The 18,599-nt window shown below is 44.9% G+C and overlaps 1 protein-coding gene across 1 annotated transcript; it reads right to left on the bottom strand.

Moving 5' to 3' along the window:
* Positions 1 to 12,003: 12,003 nt before the first annotated feature.
* Positions 12,004 to 18,583, bottom strand: hsp90ab1 (heat shock protein 90, alpha (cytosolic), class B member 1). The gene is made up of 12 exons (XM_080548310.1): positions 18,451 to 18,583; positions 17,059 to 17,202; positions 16,734 to 16,940; positions 16,473 to 16,632; positions 16,167 to 16,300; positions 15,711 to 16,040; positions 15,277 to 15,442; positions 14,857 to 15,047; positions 14,226 to 14,373; positions 13,848 to 14,116; positions 12,906 to 13,239; positions 12,004 to 12,608 (listed from the first exon to the last, which is right to left on the bottom strand). The coding sequence occupies exons 2-12, from the start codon at positions 17,200 to 17,202 to the stop codon at positions 12,496 to 12,498; spliced, it is 2,196 nt and encodes a 731-aa protein (XP_080404436.1). The 5' UTR covers positions 18,451 to 18,583; the 3' UTR covers positions 12,004 to 12,495.
* Positions 18,584 to 18,599: the final 16 nt, after the last annotated feature.

The raw sequence follows: 18,599 nt of genomic DNA, 5'->3' as shown, positions 1-18,599 counted from the left end.
GGGAGTAAGGTGGTGGGGGGGGGGGGGGGGGGGACTGGGAACTGAGGCCACATTTTCAGTGGTCATTTTCTTCTTGTTTGTGTCCTTGTTTGACTTTTTATTTTTATTTTTTAAGTGTTCATCTCATGGGTTTCAACTTTGTATAGTAAAGGTACAGAAAGGGATTCTACCTTTGTGAATATGTTTGACTTGGCACGTCAAGCAAGCCGTCCCTGAGGTCAATGGGGTTGAGTTGACTGTCAGTGTCAGCACAGTCACAATTGTCTATCAATGCTACGTACGTGAGCCTCCATACTGCAAGCCTCCCCTTTAGCTATGGGTATTGTAAAATAATTGAATCCTCACCAACACATTGTGGTTTATAAGGCCAATGAAAGGTTACTGTGACAGTGAGAAGATACAGAAATACTATGGTGGTGATCAGGCCCTAAGCAGCGTGTCCTAGTTTGGAGCATCTCTATGTATATATACATTTTGTGTGAAAACTCAAGTTTTTCAGGCAATGTACGTACTGAATTGTATAACTCCTTTTTGAAACATGGCATGAAACTTTAATGTGCTGCATTGTTATCTGTCTGTGATCAGGTAATGCTGCTCAACAACATTCTTTTGTTTGTTCTGTATGAAGATGCAGGTTTGTTCGAGGGCTCTTACCTTTTACATAAGAGGTATGATGAACTATGCTTTTACTCTCGAGTTCAATTACGTTTTTGCTGCCCAGAAAAAAGGAGTCTTGCAACAATAATAATTGACATGTTTATACCAGCAGACCATCAAAAAGACTTTGCAATAGACACCAATGGTCTATTTTATATGGAACTGTGAATGGTTTATGAAACCAGTAGTTAGGTGGTTGCTGGATGCCTTCTAACATTAGGTCAATGCCAGTCAGAGTGGCAGCCAGCCAGAGATACTGTTACGTCAGCCGTTTTACAATCAGTCTGACTGCACAAATATTTGCTTTTGGTTTGTGAGTTTTGGATTCAACTAATGTAGTAATGTTGCGATTTATCAAGTCAGAGCGAACACTTTTGACAGCTGTTTGTTTTAGATAAATGCCCACTAAAGGTTTGGTGAAGTCTTAAGACTGTAGGTTAGTTGTAGGGTATTCATAGTTCCATATCTACAGCTTTACAATCATACCAAAATACTCTTAATAAAGGTTCTTCAATGTTATACTAATATGAAGTTGATAATCTAATTCACTTTACTCTCTTTCACTCTATCGGACCCCAGGAGATGTTACTGTTACTAGTAGTGACAGATCCAAATTTGACTGACTGGTTTTAACAAATTATGAATCTGTATTTGTATTGTTACATAAAACAAAGCTGTTAGTCATTACTCAAAAACTATTTATGAGATGGTCTAGTCCATGTTAGTGAAGGGTGTTAATTTGCCAAACTGAAAGTGTATGATGATGATGATAGGTCATGATGTTTCTCAACTTGCCTTAGAGAGCAATTAAAGGACAATGTGAGTCTCTGTAGTTTTGCTTCAGTTGGAACTGTACCTTTTTGAACACTACACACACAGTAACGTCTCCCCATCGTTATGAAAGAGTACTTAATGTAATTATTCTCTTAACTCATTTGTTTTTGTCCATATTGATGTGCTTCTTTTGAAGAGAGCTTCTCTGTCTACTTCTTCATGTGTGAATGTTTTAAAGTTGCCTGAATGGATGACAGACGGTGATGGTGACTGCTCCTCCAGAATGGGATGGACATGCTGGGGCTGGGTAACCTCTGAATGCATACAAGGGAAATACAATGTAACTGGTAATCTCTTTTTTTTTTTTACTTTTTTCTTTTTTTTTATCATTGTAGTATTTCTTCTATTAGGCTGAATTAATAACAAAATACATTAAATTAATTTAAATTCATCAACTTAAGTGATTTTTAAAAAAACATTCATTAAGGTGTCATTAACATGGTGAGGTACTGTAGGTCAGTGTTTTGTGATGTCAGTAACAGAGAGTTATGAGATCAGTTATCAAGTCAGGTTTATTTATACAGCACATTTACAACGACAAACAGCCGACCAAAGTGCTTAACAGATAAAACACTAGTAAAAAGAAAACGACAAATAAAAATACACAAAAACAAAAACAAGGTGCAATACAGAATACAACAGGTGCAGAAATAAAAGTGCAGTTGTCAGGAGGCAGGCTCAACTCAGGTCAAAGGCCAGGGAGAAGAGGTACGTTTTAGCTAAGGGGTTAAAAGCCTCTGCGCTCTGGGCAGATCTGACGTGGAGGGGGAGGCTATTCCAGAGACTAGGGGCAGCCTTTGCGAAGGCTCTATCCCCTCTAGTTTTGAGCCTGGTCCTAGGGACCTCCAGCAGCAGCTGGTCAGCAGAGCTTATGGCTCTGGATGGGGTATGGTGGCGCAGGAGATCGGCTAGGTACGGAGGTGCCTGCCCGTTTAGTGATTTAAAAACAATCAGAAGTAATGAGGGACGTGTGATAACTGTGACCAAGCACTGAATAGAAGGTGACACTACATTAGCTATCACACATATTGACTTTAAAGGTTGTCACGGAACCGTAACCTGCGGTGGCTGTGTATTGTCCCACGCCTGCTTTACAAATATGAATCATATCCCTGCAGGAGATCCTGGAGTTGGTTTGCAGTTCTCTGGTTACAGCATAATGAGAATGGCACCAGTATGTACACAGAATAATTGCCCCGCAGTGACATTATTCCCCCCCCCTTCTGTGTGAATTACACACACACACAGAGAACTTCCCCTCTGCTCTCATTTCAACACTTGTTACTCCTGGCCCATCCAGAGCTGGGTGATGGGGGGAGAGGAGCACGCCTTCCAGGCCGCAGACACAGCCCGGGGGCGGCTGTGGTGCAGGAGGTAGAGGCTGGTGGAGGTAGAGGTTGTGTCTCGGGAGGTAGAGGCTGGTGGAGGTAGAGGCTGTGGTGCAGGAGATAGAGGCTGGTGGAGGTAGAGGCTGGTGGAGGTAGAGGCTGCGTCTCAGGAAGTAGAGGCTGGTGTAGGTAGAGGCTGTGTCTCAGGAGGTAGAGGCTGGTAGAGGTAGAGGCTCTGTCTCAGGAGGTAGAGGCTGGTGGAGGTAGAGGCTGTGTCTCAGGAGGTAGAGGCTGGTGGAGGTAGAGGCTGTGGCTCAGGATCGCAAGGTCGGCAGATCGGCGGTTCGAGCCCCGGCTGGCCACGTGTCGAGGTGTCCTTGGGCAAGACACCGAACCCCAAATTGCTCCCAATGAGCGGGCCGGTGCCTTGCATGGTAGCTTGCCGCCATTGGTGTGTGAATAGGTGAATGAGAGGCCATTGTAAAGCGCTTTGGAATAAGGCGCTATATAAGTCAGTACATTTACCATTTAGCCCTCAGACACACAGCCCTCAGCACCCTGGGAACTCAGTCACAACAGAGTTTCACTGTGAGTGGCAGGAAGTCAAGGGTTAACTGATGAAGAGGCTTACTGTAGTAAAGTGGAACAGACAGTGATGTTGTGTGTGTGTGAGTGTGTGTGTGACATCCTACACCAAATGGTAAAAGGTTATCGATTGGTGGAATGCCTTCTTTTGCCCTTATTTTAGGTTGTTTGTCTCAGAGATTATCTAAAGGTCTGATTTTCTTCCTGTAGGGCAGACTTCCTGTGTGTAGTATTTAGGTTATCAGCGTGTGTGAAGTGAAACTTTTTGTCCCCCTTTAGTATGTTATTGAAGATACCTCTCTGCTCGTTGTGAAGCCTTGTGTACGTCATGGAAACCAAATACGCCACTGGTGTTGTGCAAGAGACCACAATAGAGAGAGATGTGGTGGCACTTGTTATAGAATGCCTGAAACTAACTGTATTGACATTCTCATGAAACAAATGAGATTCTAATCCATGGCTTTTCATTATGAACTTAGTTTTTTTTCTGTGACTTCAATTTACCATAACGCACCAATGAATCATACACACACACACACAACAGGTGAATTCTAGATTCTAATCCTGCTTTTCATTATGAACTTTGTTTTTTTCTGTGACTTCAATTTACCATAATGCACAGGGCTGCCAAGTTTCACCAAAAGTTTGGAGTGAGATTTGTTGGCGGTGGAGCGACCCAAAACTGTGCACGTTTTGGCAGCGGCGGCCCCTCTCTCCCACCCAATTATTTGTGCTAGTTTCCTGCAATTTTATATGTTGTTCATAATAAACCAGCACAAGAAATGAAAATAATAAATAATAACATTTTATAAAACAAGAAAAAAATTCTGACAATATATCATATTTATGAAATGTTAATAAACAAATACAGTAGCCTACAGACTCTGAAAGAAAAATTGGCCCCATCAACAGGACTCAGCCCCTTGGTCAGCAGCAGAAAGACCCGTGGTCATCATCTTATATACAGTGCATTGCTCATAGATGGCTATCATGTTATACAGTACATACCAGGGTTTTTCCTGGGTCAGAATGAGGTGGGTGATTTTGTGCGCGCGCAGCGTGGCCACATTTTTTTGGAGGGACCCCCAATTGTTGTATTTGTATTGTAAATTGTAATTATTAATAATAATTATTATTAATGTACCTGGTTATGTTACAGTAGAGAAACAAAAAACAGTTACCAAAACTGAGTATTTACTAGCTAAGATTGGCAAAAGATTGGCGTGGTGCAACCGAAATTAGTAAACAACTAGTTTGAAACTAGCTAGTAACAACTAGGGGTTTAGTAACTACTAAATGCCTGCATTTAGTAATGACTTACGCCATATTGGTGCAACCCAGTCCAGTAGGCTACCAGATACGATGTTGTAATGTATGCACATATTTTGCTACCACGGTTGCCAGATGGAATTGACAATGTCCAGCCCAACCGGTCTAAAAGCTGCCGAATCCACCCGTCCAGTGTGACCAAAAGTAGCCCAATCTGGCAACCCTGCTTGCTACGTTCTTGCAGCTCGTGTGAACACAGGTTCTTCCATCAGCGCTCGCCTGCCGCTTCGATTGCAGACTCAAGTTAACGCGCGTGCAGAAAGATGCCACGAAACTCATGTCCGCTAGCTTTCTTTCAAGGAATTTCAAAGTCCCGTAAGTTATTTCTCGCCGTGAGAAATAGAGATGCGGCGTGAGAACTGGTTGAAATGCGTGAGTCTCATGGTGATTGCGTGAGACTTGGCAGCCCTGGTGACTAATCAGGCTTTCCAACGATATAAAATACAATACCAATTGGTATTATTAAAGGGGAGCAAGAATCGACTGAAATAACGTTTCCAAACTTTTTTTGAGGGGTTTAGTAGTTCATTCACCAGGAGTCAGGAGGTAGAGCCGCAGGAGGTAATGATCGCAAGGTTGGCAGATCGGCGGTTCGAGTCCCCGGCTGGGCACATGTCGAAGCGTCCTTGGGCAAGACACTGAACCCCAAATTGCTCCCAGTGAGTGAGCGGGCCGGCGACCTTGCATGGTAGCTTGCCGCCGTTGGTGTGTGAATGTGTGTGTGAATGGGTGAATGAGAGGCCGTTGTAGAGCACTTTGGATAAAGGCGCTGTATAAGTGCAGTCCAGTTACCACTTAGGAGGCCTTGTTGTTGGTCTATCTAGTCCAACCAGGGTTTTTACTTTTATCGTCAAGGTCCAGTTTACCCTTTTCTAGACACAGCAGAGTCCATCAATTTAATTTCCTAATGAAATAATTTATTCATTTCGTAATCGTTTTTTTCCAATGCTAACATTTTATTTCATCGGTGAATCGGTATTGTTTCATAGTCCGGGTCTCCTTTTTTATGCGTTAGCCGCTTGGAACTCTGGGAAGTGGCCAATTTTCTGTGCAGCCTCCTCAGCCCAGTGGGCCTCCAGCGCAGCGACCGCTTCATCCACCTGGTAGCGCAGCGCCTCAGGAGACGCCAGCAGGCGCAGCAGATCACGGTTGTCCATCTCCAGCAGCATGCCCGTGACCTTGGGGGCGATGCTGGGGTGCATGCTGAGGATGGATGGGAAGAGACGCTCACCTGGAGGGAGGGGGGAGTAAATATCAGTAACAGTAACTGTTGTAACTTTATAGGTTACCTGATCGATTGACAGTTAAAATAGATTGATTAATATGTTACATGATTGATTGACAGTTAAGAGATTGATTAATATGTTACATGTTTGATTGACAGTTAAACGAGATTGATTAATATGTTACATGATTGATTGACAGTTAAAAGAGATTGATTAATATGTTACATGATTGATTGACAGTTAAAAGAGTTATTATTTATCGTTAAGGTAGTTAAAAAACAAGAAGTACATTTCTGTTGTATTAGTTAAAGAATGGGTTTCAGAACTGCAGGTTCCAGAATGCCTTGCAATAAGACGTCTCACAGAAGTCGACAGTTTGTTGTTTTTGAGAAATGCAAATTGTACCGTCCAGAATATGAAAGTGAATATCTAACAGCTTGTTTTATTTAATTGAAAGTGATCACAAGTGCATGTCAGCAGATTTGTATATAAAGAACCTTTCGCTTGATAACACCAGTCATAGCCATCATTTCAGAAGGTAGAAATTCTACAGTAACTGTAACAGATAATGGGGATCCATAGAAACAGACAAATAGACTCGCCTATCATCTGCTTCTGGTCCTCATGGGGAACTGTAGCCAGTATGGAGGCAGTCAGTGTCTCCTGGTCCTGGTCCTGGACATGGACAGCAGGCTGCTGCACGGGGACTTGTAGCTGGGGAGCCGTGTGCTGCTGGCGGTCGTGTACACCAGCTGTGGACTTGTTCTGGGGCACAGCGTGCAGCCGTGCCATAGCTGGATCACCATCTGCAACGGCAGGGTGCTTTCTCAAGGCCTGGGTAGCTGAGAAGGGAAGATAAGCATAACCAAAGGGATATTTATGGCAAATGTTTGGATAGTGCTCTTGTCTCTATGTCAGGGGTCCCCACACCTTCTGAAACATCCCATTCAAGTACCTTTCAAGGACTTTCAAGACTCGATTCCCTCAAATTCAAGGACCCAACACGGCATAGTTTGAGACGGAGCTAGTTGACGAGCTGAGTAAAACATTTTTGAATATATATTATTTATTTTTTAGCGAGAGAGAGAGAGGGGAATTCAAGCACTTTCAATGGCCCATGTCTATTTTCAAAAAACTTTTAAGACCTTGATTTATTTTTCTCAAACTCACAAACTTTCAAGGGTTTCAAGGACCCGTGGGAACCTTGCTATGCGCAGGGATGCTTCACTAAATAAACTGATGTGCTGAGACGTCATCCTACGGGGCACCTGGGAAGGTGTGGCGGGGGTCATAGCATCGAAGGTCTGAGGCCCGGTAGCCCATGGAGACGTGGTGGTGTCGTCGGGCGTGTTCTGGAAGTGCTGAGGTTTCGCCTCAGGTTCGAGGGTAGCCAGGTGATGAGTGGGTCTCAGCTGAGCTGAGGAGTATTGGGCGGTTCCACAGTCCTGGGTCTGTGGAATGTGAGAAGCCATGAAGAGTCCAGGTGGGGGAGCAACCTGGTAGGGTAAGTTAGGTAGGAAGTCTGGGTCGGGAACGGCACAGACGCTGGCCATCCTCTGTGGCATGTTCCGGTTGGTTCTGAGAGCCTGGCGCTCCTCCTTGCTCTGGGCCAGGGCCACGTACAGGGGCTTGGTGGCCACGATGCGGCCGTTCATCTCGGTCACGGCCTTGGTGGCCGCCTCGAGAAGCACACGAAGCCGAATCCCTTGCTGCGTCCTTCCTCCGTCATCATCACCTTCGTGCTGGTGATGGTTCCGAAGCGGGAGTACTCTTTGTGCAGTTGGTCGTCGTGCAAGTTCTTCACGTACAGGTTGACACCCTGCTGGTAGAGAGAGAGCATGTTTAGTGAGATGTTTTTATACCTCAAATACATCAGCAATGTTTACCGAGACTATCAGCTTCTTTTTCTTATACACATAATAATGTTAGCTGTAGCTATCTCACCCAGTGACTAACACTGACAGATATTGACAGCTGTCAATCTAGAGGGGGAGTGGTTGTGTTACCGCCCATTAGCTGGCTGTGTGAAGGTGTGAAAAACAACCAACTCTTTAAACAGCTTTTTCTCTGGATTGTGATTGTATGACACATCATTCGAAAGCGTACAATCTGTAGTTTAAGCACATGTAAAAAAAAATAAAAAAATGATTTTGCCTACTGGTTGCTTTGACTACTTTTCACCAGCAGCTATCACATTTTTTCCTTCATAAACACACACCTGGTATGTGGTCCTGCGCCCTGGTTCAGTTGCTCAAACTGGCTCTTCAGGACAGCCTGGCGCTCTCCTCTCTTCTGGGCCCAGCCCACGTAGACCCGCCTCCCGTTTATCTCCTGGCCGTTCATCTCCTCGACGGCCCTCTTGGCGTTCTCGTGCCTCTCGAAGTTGACGAATCCAAAACCCACGGATCTACCAGCGCCATCAGTCATGACCCGGACGCTCAGGGCCGGTCCGAATCTCTCAAACCTCTCCTTCAGGCGTCGGTCGTCCATATCCTCCCCAAAGTTCTTGACGTACACGTTAGTGAACTCTCGCTCTTTGCGAGACTTCCAGTGTCCGACAAACACTTTTGACACAACGTGCCGTCGAGTCTCTCGATAGCTCTCTCTGCGGCCTCCTGGGTGTTATACTGGACGAAGCCGAAGCGTTTAGAGAAGCCGTTCTCGTCAGACGCTACCTTGCAGGAAAGGATGTCCCCGAACTCGGAGAGCGTGTCGTAGAGGTCCTTGCTGTCGAAAGCCTTCGCTAAATTCTTGATGAAGATGTTGCCGACTCCACTGTTCCTTCTAGAGGGGTCACGCTGACACCACATGATGCGCATGGGTCTCCCGTTGACGTCGTCGAAGTTCATGGTGTCCAAGGCGCGCTCGGCGTCAGCTCGCTGTTGGAAGTTGACGAAAGCGTACCCGAGAGACCGGCGTGTCCTCATGTCCCTGCACACTCTTATAGAGGTGATCGGTCCAGAAGGGCTGAATTTCTCACATAGCATTCCTTCAGTGGTGTCCATGTGGAGATCTCCTACATACAAGGAGGCCGTCGGTTGAATAGGCGCACTAGGATTCATTGTCTGGTGACTTTCGGATAGCGAGAGTTGGAGAAAAACTGTGAGAAGAACGAATAACTAATCTATCTATCTAGCTCTTCACAGAGGAATGGCAGGTAAATGAACGGCATGTGTACTGCAGCTGGATTCTAGAACCCCAGCTGCATGTTCTACATTGTTATGTCATCACATGGTGACATCCTTAATGACTGGATGTGATGTGGGGAATGTTTTAGAAGAATTCTAACTTTGGTCATTGTTACATCACAGACCATAGCCAGGGTCCATTTTGTATAGAGGTCAGCAAACCCATATTAATAATAATAACGTTTATTTGTATAGCACTTTTCCTGCAAACGTTGCAGCTCAAAGTGCTTAGGCTAATGCACCAATGAATCACACACACACACACACACACACACACACACACACAACAGGTGAATCAATCAATTGCCCAGCAACAACGCATCTGACATTTGTAACCCCCACCTACATTTCTGATATCTGAGATACAGTGTGAATGTACACCAATGCATAGGCCTATAACCTCCTACTTAGGGTTGAAAATAAAGGCCACAAAACACAAAAACTACCACTCATTTTATTGTTGCCACTGCGTGGGAGAAGACGACCACAGATTTATAGAAGAAAGGTTTCCACAGGAAGAAGCCCTTGTTTGGATTGGAGGACGCTAGTCACGCTAATACAAGTTATATATCTGACATCTTTGTGGAACTTTGCAGAAACGGAGTGTAAAACAGTAGACTGGTGCATATTAGATTTATTGACTTAAACAAATGTTCTCCATTTATCTTCTTTCCCGACGATGTTATGATGGCCACAGTTAATTTCTATGTACGACCTTCTGATTGGCCTATTCTACTGAACAGGCACTTGAGCTGCCAGAAGTGGGGGCCTGCAGCATCTTTCCATTTCTAATTGAGTTGATGGTGCAAGGCCAGCACTTAAGCTTCGTGCACACCGCGAACCGTGACCCACCGTTCTGACGCAACCTGGTGGGATGGGCTTGACGCATGTCGCATGCGATGCAGACGCAACAACACAGCGGTAATATATATGTCCGGAGGAGATAGCAAAGATGGCGCCGTTAGCATCACAAACACTATGCCATACAAGTTAGCATCAGAGGTAGACTAATATCCTCAACTTATGTCCTAATCACACTACTGTCATACAAGTCGTACCTTCTCCTTGACATGGACATAAACACCTGCTACCTTCTTTGAAAGAAATCGCGATTTATTCAGTGAAAACTAGTACACCATTCAGATAGCATAACAATAGCATAGCATTCGCGGACAGTCAGTCAATGCACCTAGCACAACAATAGCATAGCATTCGCGGACACAGTCAGTATGTTAACATCAGATATATAAACGGGTTATTTTGATAAACTGGACACATTTTGTGAATATATATGGTTACTTTCTCGCCTGAAAACATATAAAAACTTCATAAAATGACATATTAACACTTGTAGAGCCAAATTAAAGATTTTCGTCAATGGCGGATTTTACATCTAGGCGAAAGCTCTGGTCAAGAAACTACTTCCGGTTTACTTCCGGTTGTTTTGACGGATCCAACGCAACGCAAAAGCTGAAATATTTTGACTGATTACCGCACCCTGCCGGACAAGAAACGCAATGCAGAGCAACGCAACGGATCAACGCAACTGCCCCATTGAGATGAATGACTTCCGGTGCAACGCAATGGCCTGGTGTGCACGCAGCTTTAGTCAGGCCCCACATTATCAGAACGACTAAAGCCATGTCTGTGAAGTGGGCGGGGGTCAGACTCCCACACACAGTAACTCATTCTCATACTAGAGTTCAGCTCGGCAAATCTACGCTCTTTCTCCACCCCCGCAAATCATTTTGTTCTCTTTTTACTACAAACCATGTGATATCAAGGAAATTGACTTGTTCTTCAAGCAGCTGCTCTCCTCAGCTAAAATGGGGGTTGAATGATGCAATGATCATGTTTTACCAGTTCAACTGTGGTTTGGGTTAGAACCTACATTGTAAAAAAAAAAAAAGGAAATCACTAATAGAGAGAAAAGTCTCAAATTGGAACCCATCTGCTCTTTATATTAGAAAATGAGGCTACAAGCACAAAACACAATGGCATATGGACAGGATGTGTCTTGGGTGTAAACAACTGTAGTGAAGTGGTGGTTAAACCATCCCTTTAAACACCAAACATCATAAACACTAGATTAGATTCAACCCTTGTCATTGCAGAGTACAGCGAAATGTATGTTTTGCTCAAGGTCAGTCAGTCAGCACCCCTGGAGCAATTAAGGGCTAAGCACCTTGCTCAAGGGCACAACAGCAGTGGTTAGGCACCTTAGATGCCAGCAACCCTCCAGTCACCAGCTCACATCCAGCTCCTGAGACAGGGATCGAACCAGCGACCTTCCGATTTCTAGCCACCCACATCACAGAATATCAGGGCCATTGCAGGTCAACAAAATACACCTTGTGGATGTTACTGGTAGACAGAATGACATTTAAAAAGATAATTAACTTGTCAATCTTGATGTCTTTTGCTTTATCTCCCTAATAATAATAACTTAAATTTATATAGCACCTTTCACAAACCCAAGGTCACTTTACAAGGGAATGACAAACAGAACAGAGCCAGAGACAAACAAGAAACAGTAAAACAGCTCGAAGGGCAAGACCAGAAGAATTAACTAATAAGCTGACATGCAGACTACAGGTTGAACACAATGGTGAATAGGTGGGTTTTAAGGGCAGCTTTGAATACGTCCAGGGTTGGTGAGTCAGATATCCTTGGGTAGAGTTCCAGAGGGTGGGGGCTGCCATACTGAAGGCTCTGTACCCGAAGGTTAGGAGTTTGGCACTGGGTTGGATGAGGAGGCCCGTGTTAGAGGACCTCAAGAGTTCTGGATGGGGTGTAGTGGTGTAGGAGATCAGAGGGGTACTGGCATGAATATGATTTTAAATGTTACAGGAATTAACACAAAGAGCTTTTAAGGTATTACATCTTTTAATTTTTGCAAAACAAAAAGACTGAATACAGACAGGTCTGGACTCAGGCAAAGGAATCTTGCAGTCCATTCACCATGCAGCGTGCATGTTGCACATGAACAGAACCCACCCAATCCTCCACGTTGTTGGGTCTAATGGAATGTTCCATTTCCCCATGTTCACACATCTACCAGTTCAATATTTAAAACTCAGTGCAACAAGGGTACTTTTCAAACTGTTGCGCCCACCGTTTAACTTTAATTACATTACAGCTTATACAACAAAATCAACCGCATTTCTAAATTTCACTTTAATAAGGCTCAGAACAGAGCGACACTGGTCCAACTGGACAGTATGAGATACATCTTTTTTTGTTATTTTTTTACCATAGGACACTGACCAGGTTTCCCATTAAAAGGGGCAAATAAACAGATGTACAATAATTGAAAAAAGTGAGGCTATAAGGAAGAGAAGGTGGCGTTTAGTCCACTTCCTCCATGCGTGACGCATCATCGTCATCCTCTAGTGGTGGGATGTCGTCTGGGGCGGGTGCGGAGGTGGGCTCTTCTGTGGGGACCTCATCATCATCAATACCTGGAGGGAGGAAGGGGACATGTGAGGATAAACCTAGGCAGCATCACCAAACGCTTGCATATCACTAACTCCTTTTGATGAGCCATCCATACAGTGAACCAGCGACCTTCGATTTCTAGCCACCCACTCACTGAATATTGGGGCCGTTGTAGGTCAAGTACACCTTGTGGATGTTACTGGTAGACAGAATGACATTTAAATAGATATTGAACTTGTCACTCTTGTTTTTTTCTTTTTTTCCTTTCATCTCCCATGAATATAGATTCATGCCCCCCCCTGAAGCAGACCCAGCCTTACCCAGTCCCAGCTTGATCATCCTGTAGATGCGGTTGGAGTGCGTCTGTGGGTCGTCCAGGGAGAAGCCGGAGGAGAGGAGGGCGGTCTCGAACAGCAGGATGACCAGGTCCTTCACAGCCTTGTCGTTCTTATCCAGGTCAGCCTTTTGTCGGAGGGTCTCGACGATGGGGTGGTCGGGGTTCACCTCCAGGTGCTTCTTGGCCATCATGTAGCCCATGGTGGAGTTGTCCCTGAGCGCCTGGGCCTTCATGATCCTCTCCATGTTGGCCGTCCAACCGTACGTGCTCGTCACAATGCAGCAGGGGGAGGACACCAGCCTGTTGGACACTGTCACCTGGTGGACAAGAGGAGACATTACATGTTGGTCACAAGGGAACATAAGACTGATCTGCTGACGAGTCTGTGCAGGCCACTTGACCCTATATTCCAAAGATTGTTTTTGAAATAAAAAAGCGTGCATGAAAAGTCTTGTTAGGTTTCACTCAACACACCATCCATGTAGTCAAAAACAGGCAAAATGCTGACGTGTTAAAGGAGGATTGATATTACAATGTTAGAACACTATAAAACAAGCATTGGGTCAATCACTCAACACCGCTTTCACAAATTTAGTCCTCTAGCTCTGCTGGAAACACAAAAAAACACCTTTGGAGAACAAAATTGTCACATGTGCACACGTAGCATTCCCATTCAGTCAATGGCAAAGCCGGCCATCACAACACACCAGAGGAGCCTAACAGGAACCACCTCAGGCTACATGGACTCACCAGGGAAATTATAGGTTATGATGAACTAGGCCACCTGTTCACAACCAAAAACGAAATCAAATCATCAATTGCCAATAGTGATTCGCTCAATGAACCCTACAAATCTGAGCACAACAAAGCTCCAACATTAGGATGAATGATTAGGGACTTGAGGAAAGCTCAGGTTGACATTTACCTTTTCTACTTTCTTGTCCAGGATCTCCTTCATCAGTTTGCAAAGGTTCTCAAACTTGGTCTTGTCCTCCTCCATCTTCTTCTTCTCGTCCTCGTCCTCTGGGAGCTCCAGGCCCTCCTTGGTGACGGAGACCAGAGTCTTACCGTCGAACTCCTTCAGCTGCTGGACGCAGTACTCGTCGATGGGCTCTGTCATGTAGAGGACCTCGAAGCCACGCTTGCGCACGCGCTCGACGAAGGCGGAGTTGGCCACCTGGTCCTTGCTCTCACCTTGGATTAGGAAATAGAAAAGTGACATGAGTAAATTGATTCAGTGGAAATGTTAGTTTCACATCCACTCCAGAGCTTATCAGGGTGTCTCAATGAGACAGAGACCCACCGGTGATGTAGTAGATGGATTTCTGGTTGTCCTTCATGCGGCTGAGGTACTCTGTGAGGGAGGTCTGCTCATCCCCAGACTGGGAGCTATGGTAGCGCAGCAGCTCAGAGAGCTTCTTGCGGTTCTGAGAGTCCTCGTGGATGCCCAGCTAGACATTCAAACACAAGGGGCCATAAATACATGGGTACAATCACCTGGCAGTAGACAAACCCGATTAAAAGATTGAGGCTCTGATAAATCCAGTCATATTCTAAGACCGTTCTTTAAAGCAGGGAGGTAACTAGTACAAAAATGTAACTACAGCTAGAGGGGGGTAATGAGCCATAGGCCTACTGATGTCCAAGTAAGAAATTCCTTATGATCTGCTGCCATCTAAGACCCACTAAAATGGCTAGACTCAAATCTAAGCAGATGACTAGAGCATGATTAACTAGTTAAAGAAACCTTCGTAATCCTCGGAGGCACACTGAACACCAAAGGATGCAAATTGTGGAGGACAAGTTCCATTAGAAACCAACCAAAGATCCATCAGCAATAAGATAATAAGTGATAAGTGAAAGTTTGTTGACTTTAAATGATCTCTTCCAAGCTATTATGTTCCTAACTTGATACCCTTGCAGGTATTCGTTACCTTGAGGTTCTTTGAGAAGCCGTCGTAGAACTTCTTGTAGTTCTCCTTGTCCTCGGCCAGCTCGCCGAAGAGCTCCAGACACTTCTTGACTATGTTCTTGCGGATGACCTTCAGGATCTTGCTCTGCTGCAGCATCTCTCGGGAGATGTTGAGGGGAAGGTCCTCAGAGTCCACCACGCCACGGACGAAGTCTGCCAGAGGAGACAGGACCGTTAACATTGAGCAGACCATTAGCCAAACATTTCCAGAAGAACATCTGAGTTTACCAACTGCCTTAATCGTACGTAGAAACAATTTCACAACAAGCCTGCACTTCTAATAATGGCTAGGGGGACAAGAGGCTGCCAACCATGAGATAGATTTTGACCTTTCAGACCTTCTAACCATCGGAAAAACAGCAAATATTAGTCAGTAACTTACTCAGGTACTCTGGGATGAGCTCCTCACAGCTGTCCATGATGAAGACCCTCCTGACGTACAGCTTGATGTTGTTCTTCTTTTTCTTGTTCTCGAAGAGGTCGAAGGGCGCACGGCGGGGGATGAAGAGCAGGGCGCGGAACTCCAGCTGGCCCTCCACGGAGAAGTGCTGCAGGCGGGGAGGAACCCAGCAAGTAATTTAATTAATGTTTAATTCAAGCCAAAGCAACTTACAATTACAGGGACATTCCCCCTGGAATAACTGAGGGCTACTCAAGGGCACACTAGCGGTGGTGTTTCAGGCAGGAATTGAACACAACCTTCCCATCACCAGTCCAACTCACTATCCACAAGACCACCACTACTAGCAAGTGTCACCCAACTACACACCAAGGAAACTCTTAGGGGTCATATTAGCCTCATTTCAGTGTACGTACCTTCACTGCTAAGTGGTCCTCCCAGTCATTGGTCAAGCTCTTGTAGAACTCTCCGTACTCCTCGGTGGTGATGTCATCGGGGTTCCTGGTCCAGATGGGCTTGGTCTTGTTCAGCTCCTCCTGGTCGATGTACTTCTCCTTGATCTTCTTCTTCTTCTTCTTGTCCTTGTCCTTGGAGTCCTCCTCATCGTCAGACCCTACGTCCTCGATTTTGGGCTTGTCTTCTGCCTCCTCCTCTTTCTCTTCCTTCTCTGCCTTCTCCTCTTTCTCCTCCTTCTCTTCATCCTCAGCTTCGTCGTCGCTGATCTCTTTCTCACGTTCCTTCTCGACCTTTACAGAACAGAAGACAATGTGAGCGGTCGATATAACAGGGCTGTTTCACCAATCATGCCTAAACACATGGTAATGCTGATCTTATTATATAATAATCACAGATATTCACTCCATAATACTTACAAAGAGGGTGATGGGATATCCGATGAACTGAGAGTGCTTCTTCACCACTTCCTTGACCCTCTTCTCCTCAATGTACTCTGTCTGGTCATCCTTCATGTGCAGAATGACCTTGGTGCCCCGCAACATGGGCTCCCCTGAATTAAATAAAATCAATTAATTTTACTTTAACTTCTTTGTTTCATGTCCACAAGAAATCTAGTGTAGAAAACAAATGACCGTTGCATCATTTGAAATAGCGCATATTAATGAAAATCAATTCTGCAGGTTTACATTATGCAAGAGTTCAGCCCATAATGGAACACATACCGCTGTCGACCTTCACTGTGAACGATCCTCCGGCAGAGGACTCCCAGACGTACTGCTCATCGTCGTTGTGTTTGGTGATGACTGTCACCCTCTCAGCTACCAGGTAGGCGGAGTAGAAACCCACACCAAACTGCCCGATCATGGAGATGTCAGCTCCAGCCTAGCACAGGGAGGGAAACCATTTTAAAACATTTTCATTTGCACAACACCGGTAGCTTCTTTAACAGTGCTGATGCAAATGCAGACTGCTGAAATAAATACCTGCAGGGCCTCCATGAAGGCCTTGGTGCCAGACTTGGCGATGGTACCCAGGTTGTTGATGAGGTCAGCTTTGGTCATGCCAATTCCAGTATCAATGAGGGTCAGGGTGCGCTCTGCAACATTGGGGATGATTTCAATCTTCAGATCCTTGCCGTTGTCCAGTTTGGTGGGGTCTGTCAGACTTTCGTAGCGGATTTTGTCCAAAGCCTTGGGTTTAGAAATATTCAAGAAAACGTGGCATTAAACACAAGGAACGAGGAAATGTTTAAGGTTAATTGGTGTTTACAAATGTAACAAGCCTTCCAAGTCTACAACATTGACTTACATCAGAGGCGTTGGAGATCAACTCCCTTAGGAAGATCTCCTTGTTGGAATAGAAGGTGTTGATGATCAGGGACATCAGCTGAGCAATCTCTGCCTGGAAGGCAAAGGTCTCAGCCTCCTCTTCTTGGCGCATTTCTTCAGGCATCTGAGGACAAAGGACACAATGTTCTGAAACTGGCCTGAACCGCCTATTAATAAAATGGCAATTCAGGTTTACTCACACAGGCATTCCAATTCTCAACTTAAGATGAACATGGATGAATATGTTCAAGTTGCATTTGTTAATTTTGTCATCTCATTCAAGTCCTAACCCAACTTGGTGAATTACCATTAGTGACATAAGACCATCTCTACCTGGTTGATCGATTAAAGAGTAGCCAGCCAATTGCATTCTGGGTCTAAAATGGAACTAGAGTAAAATCCATCATGTCCGACTCCTCCAGCCTCCTCGTGATAAACACCAGCTACCGGATGTTGCGGGGCTAACGCGAACAACATGGCGACATCCAGGAAACAATGGAAGTTTCTAGCACGTGTTTAGCTAACAAATTCGGTTAAAGGATTCCCCAAGTGGATATTAAATTCACACAAATAATTTAGACTCTTGACTCGATGGGTAAAGTGGTCGTCGTCGTCAACTCTGAATCGAAGGTGACGGACTAGACACGATACTAGACATGCGAAAGGCACCGACTGGCTAAGACGGTGCTCTGTTCGCTGCATCGGTGGTGTCCATCAAGCAATGAATGTACATTTTTGGACAGTCACGGTGACGGTAGTAAAAAATACTAACGTATTTCACACAACATAAGACCTCCTTAAGACGCGTTTACAGCTAGTAGGCTCGACAGTTCACACGTTAAAATGCATTATCATCATTGTTTGCACGTCCCACTGCAACAACTAGGTGTGATGTTAGACAACTAAGGTGTGATATTAGACAACTAAGGTGTGATTGAGATGTGAGGAGGTGACTAGTGTCATTGACCTACCACGGCACCTGCCAGCCTGCTCACTAAAAAGGCGTAAAACTGTCTTACCCAGCCAGACGGCAGAGTGACTATGGGCAATCAGTTAACTCGAGCTAGTAACTACTTTACGTAACTTGCAATTCATCCGTTTGAATAGTTCACGTTTACTTGTGGTTTAAAAAAAAAATGAACATAAAACATGTAGTTATTTCACATAAAACATCAAATAACTATAATTGTGGTGTACCGTGTAAAAGTGGTTAGTGCGGTTGGCTGGCTGGTTTGGGGTTAGCTAGCTAGCTAGTAGCCACCTAGCATGATGATGAACACTTCTACGGTTCTGAGCGTTGATCTGATAAAGCCTACAGTTTCACAATGTGCCACTTAGCTAAAGAGTTATTTTGAGATGGATATATACATACCTTGATTCGTTCCGTTGACTTGGTCTTGAATAAAATGCGGCCAATATGTCTCGTCCCTTCTGCTCTCTGACGCAGGGAAAAAGAAAGGGATTTCCTTTTAAAAGACGGATATCTTTATACTCTGCGTTTGAATGTGCGGGCGTATCCCT

The sequence above is a fragment of the Nansenia antarctica genome (assembly GCF_963989245.1).
Source record: "Nansenia antarctica genome assembly, chromosome: 1".
NCBI classification, from domain to species: Eukaryota; Metazoa; Chordata; class Actinopteri; order Argentiniformes; family Microstomatidae; genus Nansenia; species Nansenia antarctica.
This window is presented reverse-complemented; position numbering and strand designations above follow the sequence as displayed.

Coding starts and splice junctions, on each gene's coding strand:
- hsp90ab1 (XM_080548310.1), bottom strand. CDS start 17,202: ATGCCTGAAGAAATGCGCCAAGAAGAGGAGGCTGAGACCTTTGCCTTC. Junction 15,048..15,276: donor GCTCATCCCAGAGTACCTGA/GTAAGTTACTGA, acceptor CTCCTCTGGCAG/ACTTCGTCCGTGGCGTGGTG. Junction 14,374..14,856: donor GCTTCTCAAAGAACCTCAAG/GTAACGAATACC, acceptor TTGAATGTCTAG/CTGGGCATCCACGAGGACTC.